The sequence below is a fragment of the Cynara cardunculus genome, assembly GCF_001531365.2.
Source record: "Cynara cardunculus var. scolymus isolate 2C chromosome LG 10, CcrdV1, whole genome shotgun sequence".
NCBI classification, from domain to species: Eukaryota; Viridiplantae; Streptophyta; class Magnoliopsida; order Asterales; family Asteraceae; genus Cynara; species Cynara cardunculus.
In genome coordinates this window covers 1,768,266-1,781,980 of record NC_037537.1, presented here as the reverse complement: position 1 = coordinate 1,781,980, position 13,715 = coordinate 1,768,266, and the positions used below count along the sequence as shown (strand labels likewise).

The following is a 13,715-nucleotide window of genomic DNA, read 5'->3' as shown; positions in this document are numbered from 1 at the left end:
CCCTATATAAGCATGATATGATTTGTGCTATATGACATAAAACAGTAACAAAACTAAAACTATTATTACACATAGATAATTAAAAAGAGCAACAAAGATGTGAATTTACTGAAATTGAAAACTTAGTGAAGAATGTATATTGTTTGTCATCCYGAAGTCAAATCTTTAATGAACATAATGAACAGCCCCTATGTAGTTAGTCTTCAAAACTAAAACTATTATTAGACAAAGTTAATAATTAAAAAGAGCAACAAGGATGTGGATTTACTGAAATTCAAAACTTAGTGAAGAATGTATATTGTTTGTCATCCCGAACTCAAATCTTTAATGTAGGCGTGTTCACATTAGCGTGTTCATAGATATCGTATGTTYATATTGGGACACTTATTGATTATTTTCTTCACTTTCGGAATTCGAATTCCGAATGTATTCGTAGACGCTTTTAGCTTTTTCATGCTCATTGTCGTCGATCCGTTTTACTCTATGATTATCCATATTACTCGGACTATAACGGAATCTTTACAAAAGGGACTTTTTTCAAATTTACAATATCAAAACCATTATAGGAAGAATAAATGTAAAATTCAGTAAGATGAACACATGTGAAACTTAATGTCATTATTACATGAAGATCAATTAGTGATATTTTAAGATTTGTAACTCCCAATTAAAATATTTGGGAGTTACATAAGAATGATAAATTACCTAAATACCCTTACAATTAATATGTGAGTTACATTTGAACCTAACTAAAAGATGGAACATGATTGGTTGATATTGGTTAGCATAGTTTGCACAATAGTTTTGGTTAGTATTTGAACCAACCTCTATATATATATACACACACACACATATGTAGTGAGGGATCTAATGAGAACATTTTATCATTTTACGAAAATGTGAGAACACCCTAATCATAGGTGATAATACACATGAGAGGACCGAGTGTTGTGCGGGCAATTTGGCCCAAAATTGTGCAAAATGTCTCATGCGTCTCTAATTTAGTATCAAATAATTGCCTCTTCTTTTAATACAAAAATGAACTTACCACACAATAGCAATCAATAACTTTGAATTTCTATAATAATTTGTAACTGTTGGTCTCAACCGTTTGATTTGATAATAGCATAAATACATCTGATCCATACCTTAGAAATATTCTTAAAGTACTGTTTCAAGAAACAAAACAATTCAGAGTTACCCCTATGTCTAAATTGTTCTTCATTCTGAAGTCATCATTCAGAATCATTAAAACCGGAATTGAAATGTGGACTTGCTAAAAGGACTTAAATATCCAGATTCAATATCCAGATGTAACAACCGGATTTACCGTTCAAAATTCTTATAAGGACATGTCTTAAATCCGGTTTGGAAAGTTCAGTTACCATCCGGTTCATATTTCTAGTATTTCATAAATCAAGTTTGTTGTAATCTAAAATATATCTTATATTTTGGAGAGGAAAATAGAATAAGACTTTTCTCTTTGTAAAAGTCTTATTAGTATCTGTGTTGATCCAAGAGCAAAAAGTCTTCAACGACATCGAAGATTAGACGAAGTGAAGCCAAAATTGTCACCAAAGCGGATTGGTTAGTCATCTAGCTGAATGAAGCTCATTATAAGATAAAGTCAAAAGTAGCCTGACAAATACTACTTCTAGCAAACCGATTTTTAGAGTGCAAACTTAACCAACAAATTTCGGCTTGCCAACTCTACCAACACTCATCCTGGTTTAGGAAGATGTTTGACGTGTCAGACAAAGTAAGAAAATGATGCTAAGAGTGCAAAATCGGGATTAAATCTCTTGAATCTCTACATACTACTTTTTTCATACATAATTATTATTTATCGCTTAAACTACACATCAAAGTAGCCCCACACCTTACAAATAAGGCGTCATAACGTGCCATAACGAGTTACAGTGCAAATCAAGCCTTAGAGTGGAGTCATGAGGGTTAACGTGTCGACAAACCCAAGCCTTGATGCGATAACCCGCCATAACAAGGCCATAACAAGTTAAGTAAAACCATGGTGATGAACGACCATGTTTACTATGTACTATAGTTGCTACTGTTTTTTGACTCTTTTACGATACTTTCCTCAATGCGATTACATGTTTGAATTTATGTATCGAATATACGTGCACTAATGTGGGCCCTTGTTTTTGTACAACATTCTAAAACAAATATTTCCGTATGTTTTCTTGATGTAAATAAACAATAAAGGTAATAGAATCCCGTATATGATGATGAGGGTTTGTTTAAATAACAAGAAAACCTATTTAGGAATGTTTCTAGAAAAGGAAAGACGATAAGAGAACTTGGACTGTAATCGACAAATGCAATAACTTTACCGTTTTCTTACAGTTGTGCACCTTTTTTTTAATTTCAGAATGCTATTATGCAACGAATTATTCCTCGCCATGTGCATCTTCATACCAATTTCCGTATTTTTTTTCTCCTTTTGTTTTTCTATTGCCGAATGAAGGAAACGTCAGTCAGATGATGTTGTGCGTTCCCTCTAAGGGTTGAGATCGCATATAATGCCGAGTACGTTTGAATCCATGATGCATCAGTATTCTTTGTATTCATTTTTTATTTTCGTGGGAAGAATATATGTTGTGAATGGATAAAATTACGTGACACTTCCCTTTCATGCCCACCTGTTGAAGAAACAAGTGTTGTTTTCTTTTAATCATCAGTCAGAAGTTATTGAAATATATATCAAATCAAATATTGTAGTTTTTAAGACATGATGTATTTTTTTTATTAGCCTGGATATTCAACCCCGCTATGCGAGCCGACTAATCTCAGAACGACCACCTGCTTTGCAGATAACCTGGAGTCACCGCATTTGAACCTCTGTAACCACAATGATATTTTTATTTCTCCTTGGATTTGAATTTGAGACCTCATGATACTTTTGACCTTTGGAGTCAAGCTCAAACCAATCAGACACCAATTTTGTGGTTAAGACATGATGTATTTTTATTTTTGATTAACCTTGATATCTAACCCGCTATGCGAGCCGACTAATCCCAGAGCGACTACCTGCTTTGTAGATAGCCCGGAGTCACCGCATTTGAACCTCCGTGATCACAAGAAGATTTTTATTCCTCATTAGATTTGAACTTGAGACCTTCTGATACTTTTGGATTCAAACTCAAACCAATCAGATACCACTCTTGTGGTTAAGACATGATGTATTTACAATTTAGTAACAAATGTAATAAATGGATAATTTATGTAGAAAGGCAAAAGTTTGAGGTTAAAATTGTGAAAGTTTAGATAGTTAAAGGGCTTATAGTGTAACTAGTTTCATATTTCTCTCTCACCTCAGTAAAGCTAGCTGTTGGCTTCTTGGCTCTGGTTTTAGAGAGAGAAAGACAGAGCTCCATTATTGGGTTCTTTCATCATGTAAATCCAATCTCCTCAGCCCCCCCATATGTACGTATACTTGCTTTAATTCTCTTTTCCCTCTAATAATTTCACTGAATCTAGAGTTCTTCAACTGCAAATCTCGATAAATTTGTGCCAGATTTCTCGTTTTTGAGTTTTTCTTTTGCTTTCAATTTAAGCCTAGGAGAAGAAATCTTGGTGATGAAGTTTCGCTGGATTTTGGTGGGATCAAATTCTGTAAAATGAAGATTTCAGCTCTGAATCTTGTACTGGAATGAGTTCTTTGATTGATTGAAGTTTCTGTCGCGAAGTATGGATCTATATCAGAAGAGAACCAAGACAGTTGACCGAATCGATTCGGTTGATCCTGGTGTTGATCCTGATGTTGTATCACCGGAATTAACTCGGGTGTGCCCGTTCCCGGACGAGGTCTTAGAACCGGTGCTCTCGCTAATAAACTCCCACAAAGACCGCAGTTCGGTGTCTCTGGTCTGTAAAGATTGGTACAACGCTGAGCGGTGGAGCAGGCGTCATGTGTTTATCGGGAATTGCTACTCGGTATCGCCGGAGATTGTTGCCGGGAGGTTCCCGAAAATTCGGAGCATCACCTTAAAGGGGAAACCAAGGTTTTCGGATTTCAATTTGGTACCGGAGGATTGGGGAGCTGATGTCTATCCATGGCTGAGTGTTCTCGCGAAGGCGTATCCCTTCCTGGAGGAGCTGAGACTGAAGAGAATGGCGGTTAGTGACGAGAGTTTGGAGTTTCTGGCGAAGAACTTTCCTGATTTTAAAGCTTTATCGCTATTGAGTTGTGATGGGTTTAGTACTGATGGGTTGAAAGCCGTTGCCTCTCATTGCAGGTAAGATTTTCTTCTTCCTTCTAAATGTTAGGGTAGAAAAGTTCTTCAAGGTGTATCAGTCACTTTGTAATGTAAGGTGATCGATATGAGGTTGGCAAATCAAGAATTTTTGAACATATGTAGGCTCAGTTGATATTAATGTGTCAAAATGGGGTTCGTTTACTTTTCTTTAAGAGCAATGACATCAGATCAATTGAATCTTGGGTTTGACTCTGATGTGATTAGATCAATTGAAGCTAATTTGGATTACAAACTTTGTTAAGTTTCTTGCTCTTAATTTCGTGGTAATTGTTGAAAATTGTGGGAATCTGGATTGAGTTTTTAGGTATTACTCAATAAAGTTTTCTGAAGTCAATCTTAGAAATAAGTTATTAACGGAAATGTCTCGTTTGATAACAGTGTTTCTTTGTCATCAATCGGAATAAACAGTAGAATATGATGTTTGATGAACAGGGATCAAAGGGAAAAAAGCAGATTTTGCATGATTTGGGTTGAAAAAGATCACATATTTGCGTCTGATCTGGCCGATAAAATTAATGGGTGGGTGCCTCTAGAACGTGGGGTATGCTTTGTGCCTAAAAATACATTGGGAGCATGCTTCTCTTTCATTCTCTCTATCTCTTGAAAAAATTTATTTGTATTTTGCTTTGTTTTATTTTGGGGGCACTGGGAACAGAGCTTTTAGTGGAAATGAAGTGGTAGTACTTTATGGCTTAATTTTTCTTTGCCTTTTCCTGGTTGCTTTCTTGATGTGACACATGACCTGTCTTTGATAATTAATGGATGACATGTTCTTGATGTCATCTCTACTGGAATATCTTTGTATTTCACAGTTGGGCCATGAAACTTGCATTTGATCTGATTATACAAGCTTGTTATAATTTGCTCAAGGTCTTCTTCGTCTGCCTTCATTCCAACAAAGCAATATGGTTAATACTTAATATTAGCTTGTTAGAAACAGTGTTTTCATTTGGAGCATCCATATTCTCTTCTTAATTGAAAGGAAAAGGAGTTTTTGTAATTTGGTTTTTTAGGCATGTAATAATTACATGCATACTTTTCTTTGATTGATCTGGATATGGAAGTTTCTGTTGAGTTTTCGATCTTTTGCTTACTGCTTTACATTGAGCTGAAGTAACAGAAGCATGAGACATTTTTATGGGGATCCAAAGAAACATGAAATCAACAAAATTTCCCTGTAAACTGTAAACCGTAAACCGCCGACACCCTTTTTTTCATGAAGCCCCAATTACTAGTCTTTTTTAGGTGCAATTTTCTGAGTATCATTTGGAGCTAAAATATGTACTCTCTTTAAACCATAACTGGTGGTTTTAGCTAAGCAGTTGCTATATTAGCTGCCATGTTGTTCTTGATCCTTTTGTATAGTTCGTAATTATCATTTGGGCAACTAATTATGGTTTCAAGGACATGAGATCTATTGTTAATTGAAGTTCTGTTCAGTTTTATTGTTCTTTACCGTAAAAACATGCGAGTTTGTCGAATAATAGTTGAAGTCATCTTATTACATGCATCAGAACAGGAAAAAGGACAAAAACTCTTTATTAATCCATATGGATATGTTAGTTTCTGTTTTGAGCTTTACATGCTTTTACATGACAGAAAAGGAACAAAAGAGTGACGCGTTTCTACATGCATCTAAGAAAATGTGAAAACAACAATTTTGCTTTAAAGATTCTCATGCAAATTGTTTTTCACCAGCTATAAGTCCCATAACATTCTGTCTTCCTTCTAATAGTAGTGGTGATTTTTAATCAACTTCTTAGATGTTTGAACGTTGTTGGGCAACTTATTACCTGTATTAAAATTCAAAACAGGAAAAACTGTATTTCCCTTGAAGTGATCTGGATTCGTAAATCGTAAGTTTTGGTTAACTTTAGATTAGTTTGCATGGAGCAAACGGAACCAAAAAGAGACAATTTTATGTGCATCTCAACAAGCATGGAAACAATAACTTTGCCTTGTAATTTTTTTCATGCAAACTGTTTTTCCATCTAAGCTCAATTATTATGTTCTTGTTTGGTGCATGTTCTAGTTGCACTTGAAGTTGAGATCTATAAATGTACCTTTAAACTAAAACTGGGGGCATTATTGAAGCATTTGAAATGTTGTCCTTCACTTAGCATTGTTCTTGATACTTCCTATTGTTGCATGTCTCACTTGGGTATAGCTAATTAAGATTTTCTGGATCTAGCATCTACTGTTAATTGAAGTTTATATCCATTCCGCTTATCTTCCAAGATTGCATGTGATTTTGTGACTTGCCTTTTCATCTGCTTGAAATTAATCAACTTCTGCAACAGTTGCTTGAATTATGTGCCCTCTACTTCATAGTTTCTTTAGAAGTAAGGCCCTAAATCAAATACTGTGTGTTATCATTTGAAGGCCATGTAGGCTCACATGTGCATCACTTATTATTACTAAAGTAAGAAATTTTCACAACAAAAGTGACTGCATTTTCCTATGATTTGGCTGACTTATGCTGGAGAACCTTCACAACAAAAATAGCAACTATAGCTTTCTCTTAATTCTGCTGGATATTGGTTTTTTTGTAGGAATTTAACGGAGCTAGACATACAAGAGAATGGGATTGATGATCTTGGTGGGGATTGGTTAAGTTGCTTCCCTGAAAGCTTAACCTCGTTAGAAGTGCTCAATTTTGCCAGCTTAAACAGTGAAGTCAGCTTTGATGCCCTTGAGAAGCTTGTTAGTAGGTGCAAATCATTAAGGGTTTTGAAAGTTAACCGGAATGTAACTTTAGATCAATTGCAAAAGCTTCTTTTGCGGGCCTCACAATTGACTGAACTTGGAACTGGAACCTTCATGCAAGAACCTGTTACCCGTCCGGTCAATGACCTTGAAAGTACTTTCAGCAACTGTAAAAATCTACTTACTCTCTCGGGTTTGTGGGACACTAGTTCACTTTATCTACCGGTTATCTACCCTGCCTGCTCTAGTCTGACTTTCTTAAACCTCAGTTATGCAACTTTACACAGCGTTGAGCTAGCAAAGCTTCTCATTCACTGCAAAAGTCTACAACGCCTCTGGGTAAGTAGCTTCTCCATGAGCTTACATTTTCAAAATTAAATATCTAAATAGGATATGCAGCTGTTTCTCTGTTTTTTTTGGAAAGGTGTCCTGGGCTATGCCGAGACTAATCCCGGCAAATTGCGACTGTAAGACATCAGCCTTGATAAACTCAGTGGCCACAATTGTTGTGGACGCATGAAATTGAACCCAGGGCAGATGGGATATTCCACCACATCCCCCTGGGCCCTGATAAACTCAGCTGTTTCTGTGTTGCTGTCTTTTCCCAAATTTACTGCATTATTCGGTACTTCTAAAATGGCAAAACCTGACAGAATTATGTAATTTTTGCTGGAATTGAGTGATAGTGGTAGAACCTCCATTGAGGCTTTTGCAACATGGACAGCTATCTTAGCATAAAAAAATGTAGGTCTTACAAGATAAACCTTAGGTTATGCGTTCTAGCGTGAGGGATTTGTCAAGTGGTTTAAACAAAAAAGGATTCTAGACTTCTTCTGCTACTTCTACGAGAAATAGTATTTGATTGGTATAGTATATTAAGCAGGTCTGATATTAAACTAAATTTATTTATTTGGATTTTACCTTGGTACCTTATCTTCCAATCATTTATTCCCCACTAGCTGGCCAATAACTAACATTTTGTGACGCATTTGTTAATGAGTGTCAATGTTACGTGGACCTAGTCAAATCACTTCTATTTGGCGAAAGTAGGACCAGTGGAGAACAAATAATTTGAAGATGAGGTGAGTTCTACTAGCCAAATCAACAAAAAAAGTAGTATGGTGGCAAGAGTTTCTTTACGCGATGCTAAGCGGCCAAACAAATAAATTTTCCTATTTTTATCATCATAAATCTTTTTTGCATCGTATTATTGTTACGAACGGACCAATCATGACATGAATAGTAGGCTCACAATCTTTTTGCAGTGCTTAGATTCTTAAATAAGTTTGTAAGATGCTAGTATATCTCTGCCTAAATTGTTCCAATCCTGATTTTGCCTCATGTATGCCTGTGTGAGTGTGGTTGATCTATAACACATAAGAGAAATCCGTTATGACAGGTGTGATTGGAAAAGAGAGCCTCCACACTTCTATATACAGATACAGATCTCCAAAAGTTAGCCTTCCACAAATTACTACAGCATAAATACAGTGCTAAAACTAAAATTAACAAATTCATAATAGGACATACCGCAAAGAGGCTTGTAGGGTGGAGTAGAACTTTGACCCATAAAAAACATTTGGTGCAGTTGCCCTGGACCTCGTGATCAAGATCTTCATGAATGATGCCTTGTTAAATACTAGCCAATAATCCAATATAGTTTTGTACTTGTAGTTATCCTATTTATATGTGATCTTGTTTTGGCTCTTAAATCATGGTCATAGAACCAGTAATTGCACCATGAAATTAGGTTCTAGGCATGTAAATAGAATCTTATCTTTTTGCTTGTCTCATTCTAGTACTTATGTCATCGGAGGAATTTCTTGATCATTTTGGGGTTTGTACCATGATAGCTTTAAGGTGGTTTATGTGTGTTGAGTTGGATTCGATGTTTAGGATGTAGGCTCTGATCAGGTAAAAACTATTTTTTATATTGTGTAGTTTAACAGGGAGCCACAACAGTGGTGTCAAATTTTTGCAGGGGTAAAGAAAAGGAGAAATATGCTTTCTTTCATTATTTAAAGATCACAAAACAAACCGCACAATTGTCTTTTGCCAACAACTGACAAACTTTTTATCATGTCCAAAATATACATCTATTGCTTCAAATGGAAATAAAGTTCCTTTGTAGGATTTCCATATCCGGATAGTACATTAGTACTTAACATGGCATTCTCTTGCCAATAATTTCCTTAAAGTGAGAAATAAGTTCTTTATTAGTTCCTTGAATCAACATATCCTCACATGTGTCAAAACTTGAGTGTAATGAACCTGTTGATGTAAGGTACACAAAGAATAATCCAGAACACTATGCAAAACCGTTGTATGGGTCCTTGCTTTACACCATGAAGTGACGAGAACAATTTGCAACCAGACTGAAATTAGCTATTTTAACGAGGGATTAGAAACATGTGGACATATTCATCTAAGGAGCCATGAGAAAAACATTCTTCATACTATGCCAATGTACGTCAGTGTTTAGTAGAAGTCATATCTGAAAGTCATCAAGAGAGTCATCTTGTGTGTGTCTTTATTCTACAAGTCTGGTCTTGAATCTTCAACTTCTCCTGCAGAGAGATGCCTAATCTCTTTATGCATTTGCATCTGATAAATGTAACCAATTACTTTGTAAGAAAAAACATTGAAGAGAGAATGATAAACCAAACCAAATGAACCTTGTATATCCCGCCTGGAAGTGGGGTTTGGGGAGGGTAAGATGTAAGCAGACTTGACCTCTTCCCCAAAGAGTAGAGCGAGCTGCTTCTATGAAGACTCTCGGTTTGTGAAAAGTGTGATGAAGAGAGAAAAGTCAAATATGATGAAGTTTTGAAAGCTGGTTAAGAGTAAGCAATAACATACAAATTGAAGGGAGTACAATGAACATGATGATCTTTATATTTGGTTGGCAACTTTATGTGTTAATCGTTAGAGTTAGGAGCATGATGATATATCGGATATAGGATCTATGTGTTGTGGCCGTGACATGGTTGTTTGAATTTGATATAGTTGACCATGGTTCAGGACTATCAACTAAAATCCACTTACCATTTTTATCTGATTTTCAATTCATAACTTATTAGACCAATGTGATGACTTTTGAATCCAAAGATTCTAGATTAAGCTGAAGTAAAAGAGAATACATGAAGTGTAACTTTAGCAGTTATGATACAGAAATGGTAGATCCAATAAGCCTAGTTGGACTTCTCATATTGAAACCCTAATTATCTCTACATTCTTCTATGCCTTTTGCCATGCTCTCACGGTATTAAATTGTGTTAACCCTTTTTCTCCTTCCCTGAAACGCATACTTGTTCTACTTTTCCAAAACTCCTCGTACTTCGCCAATCTCAAGCACTTCAAATTTTCAAAATTGTAGCTAAACTTTTTCGTGAGTCGAGATCTCCATGGCAACGGTCTTTCTGCCTCTTGGATACAGGTAAAGTTCACATATATCCTACCCCGACGAGAGGTGGCCCAGAAATTTTTTCAAGCAGTGACACCATTTGACCATAAGAATGAAACTTCTAGAAAATTTTCACAAATTCGTAATAGATGTGTTGTTGGTTTGTTTGCAATTTTGCATTAGCAAGGAAGGGTCATGGGTTTGATCCTTCCACAGCTGCTTTCCTCCAAATTTAGAAAAAAAGAAGCTATAGAAACCCAAAATTAAAAGCTGAAAAACAAAAAAGTTGCTAAAACTAGGATCGAATCCACGCCCTTTCAAACAAAATACTTTAATCTTCCACCTTAGACCAACCCAGCCATCACAAACTTCTGTTGCAAGTTTAGTTTTAAGAAATATAAGGGCACACAACGAAACATTATGATGGCACCCTTAGAAATATAATATTTTTTTCAACTAGGATGGAACCATGAAGTGGTAGCACCGGCCACCGTTTGCCCCCAATAGGGTCCACCTCTGTCCCAGACCGTAGTACTTCTGAGTGGGACATACTTTGTACGTTTGGTTTTGTAAATTGAAAACCTTAACTTGTTTTGAGATAAAAGTATTGTCGGTTTTGTAGAATCATAAAATTAAGCCTGAGTCACACATTATGCAGTTGGATAAACTCATTAAACTTTTTTGTTCATCTACAGGTTCTTGATACTGTAGGGGATAGGGGTTTAGAAGCTGTTGGATCCTGCTGCCCATTGCTTGAAGAATTGAGAGTCTTCCCAGCTGACCCCTTTCATGACCTGGATGTCACAGGTGTAACTGAATCCGGTTTCTTGTCAGTCTCTCGTGGCTGCCCAAAACTGCATTACGTACTCTACTTTTGCCACCAAATGACAAACGCAGCTGTAGCCACCATTGTGCAGAACTGCCCGGGTTTCACCCACTTCCGCCTCTGCATAATGAAYCCYGGTCAACCAGATTACYTGACCAASGARCCMATGGACGARGCYTTTGGTGCRRTTGTCARRACYTGYACCAAGCTTCAACGSCTYGCGGTTTCCGGCCTYTTAACYGAYARRACMTTCGAGTATATCGGKAAATACGCWAAAAACYTRGAAACMCTTTCTGTTGCTTTTGCAGGAAGTAGTGATCTGGGTTTGAAGTATGTGCTTGGAGGCTGTCCAAAACTGAGGAAACTTGAAATACGAGACTGCCCGTTTGGAAACGCTGCGTTGCTTTCGGGTTTGACCAAATATGAATCAATGAGGTCTCTTTGGATGTCTGCTTGTAATTTGACCATGAATGGGTGTAGGGTCTTGGCTAAAGAGATGCCTAGGTTGAATGTTGAAGTGATGAAAGATGAAGATAGTGAAGATAGCCAGGCTCATAAAGTTTACGTCTATCGAACCGTGGCTGGACCACGAAGGGATGCACCACCCTTTGTCCTGACCCTCTGAGTTCAAGAAAACCGAACCGGTTAGCCCTCTCTCTGTCTATCTATATATATATAAAGTTGGTAGCTTGAACAACTTGTACTTTGTTGAAAATAATGTTGTATTGCAGTATAGGAAAAACCCATGGGTATTATCGAAACTTTTAATTAAAATCGTTCCGGCCATCGAGCTATTCATAGATCTACCGTTTGGATTATGGCCAAAAATGTGACCACCGGACGGGGGTCAAAGCTCGAGGATGTTAGGACTGAAGGTTGCACGCAATGATATGGGATAGAGTCGTAGTTCTTTTTCGCGTTTCGACAAGTTTAGTATCTTGATGTGTAGTTAATCTTTGAATATCAAGCTTGAATCTTTAAAGCCAAAAGTGAGACTGTTTTTCTTGCTCATCTTGTCTGCATGAATTTAGAGGATATTTGACCAAATGACCTTTTATAGAACTCATTTTTACAAATTAACTCAAGTTTTTATAATATATTAAGTTATTTACTACTTGTACATGGAGGAATTCATGGTCATAGAATCATAGCTGTGATAAAAGAAAACCGCAAAGGTGGTGTCTGATTGGTTTGAGCTTGTATTCCAAAGGTCAAAAGTGCCTGGAGGTCTCAGGTTTGAATCCAAGGAGAAATGAAAATCCCTTTGTGGCCACGGAGGTTCAAATGCGGTGACTCTGGGCTATCCGCAAAACAGGTGGTTGTCCTGGGATTAGTTTGGTCTTTGTTGGGGTGGGTTCACAAGTCCGTCTGCTTCTCTATGTACTCTTGATCTTTGGCAAGCGATTCTTCAGGTCGAAGGTGATTAGAACGATTACTTGTTATTCTCGGAGCAACACATACATACACATTTATACACAACCATCGGCTTCCATTTCTTCCTTCGGCCTTCTATTTACATAGCAAAGAAAAGGAAAAGGCTGTTGCTCGAATGCGTGACTTACTCGAATCTTTGGAGTCCTTGTTGTCTCCATGAAGTTTTATATCACAGTGCAGGAACCGAGTGTCGAAACAAAACTTTATATCTATCAGACTGTTTAATTTAAATAGCAGAAGGAGCAATTTAAGAATTTTGTAATGCAAAAACACATACATAAACATATCCTCAGTGTTTCCCCTGTCTCAATCCCGACCATCCCTCCCTCTTCTCCCCTCTCTCGATATCGATCACCCCTCTGAGTGACCATCAATTATTTCCGTGAAGCCAAGACACAAACAACTGTAACAGCCCAACAAAACCAAATTCCAAAATACATGTCATAAACATATAATAGGTTTTAATATATACAAACAGATCAATTATATCCACATATATCAGCAAAAAGTCTGAATACAAGAACTGATCTAACAAAAACTAGTTCAACAGCCAGTTACGCCTTTCCTTTGCCTTTATCTTTCAACCTGAGCTGATCTGTAATATATTTTACAAACGATTGAGGGGTAGACCGAAAGATTTAGTGAGTGATTTCCCTTGTTTTTAAACATGCCATAAATAAAATGTTAATAAATTCAGTCATGATCTCAAATGTTAGAACTATCGCGGATGTCCCGTCAACTATCACGGATGCCTCGCCATCTATCGCGATTATCCCGCCAACTATCGAGTTTTAAACGCTAAGCAAGTTCATTGATCAAAGCTTGGACGATGAGCACTCCCTCATCTCCCAAACACATATTTTATCTCCATCTCTTTCTCTCTGCCCCTCTCCTCAGACACACACACATACGCATATTATATATATATATATATATATATATATATTATAAAGCATTTGACAAAACTTTTAAATGCCATTTTTTATTCGTAAACTACTGTTTATTAATGCATATTACTTAAAACTCAATATTGCAAGTAGATTGTGCGTAAGTACAACTTATTAAAGCT

General features: G+C 36.7%; 1 protein-coding gene across 7 annotated transcripts; it reads left to right on the top strand.

The window, feature by feature from the left end:
- Positions 1-3,378: 3,378 nt before the first annotated feature.
- On the top strand, positions 3,379-12,222 carry LOC112519099 (transport inhibitor response 1-like protein Os04g0395600). Of its 7 annotated transcripts, none has more exons than XM_025127081.1 (6): positions 3,379-4,256; positions 4,710-4,796; positions 6,830-7,322; positions 10,360-10,419; positions 11,082-11,856; positions 11,944-12,222. In XM_025127081.1, the coding sequence occupies exons 1-5, from the start codon at positions 3,709-3,711 to the stop codon at positions 11,835-11,837; spliced, it is 1,944 nt and encodes a 647-aa protein (XP_024982849.1). In that variant the 5' UTR covers positions 3,379-3,708; the 3' UTR covers positions 11,838-11,856; positions 11,944-12,222. The 7 variants fall into 7 exon arrangements, with proteins under 7 accessions (XP_024982849.1, XP_024982846.1, XP_024982851.1 ...); XM_025127080.1 differs by having other exon boundaries at positions 3,381-3,444; positions 3,581-4,256; positions 11,082-12,222; XM_025127079.1 differs by having other exon boundaries at positions 3,387-3,444; positions 3,576-4,256; positions 11,082-12,222.
- Positions 12,223-13,715: the final 1,493 nt, after the last annotated feature.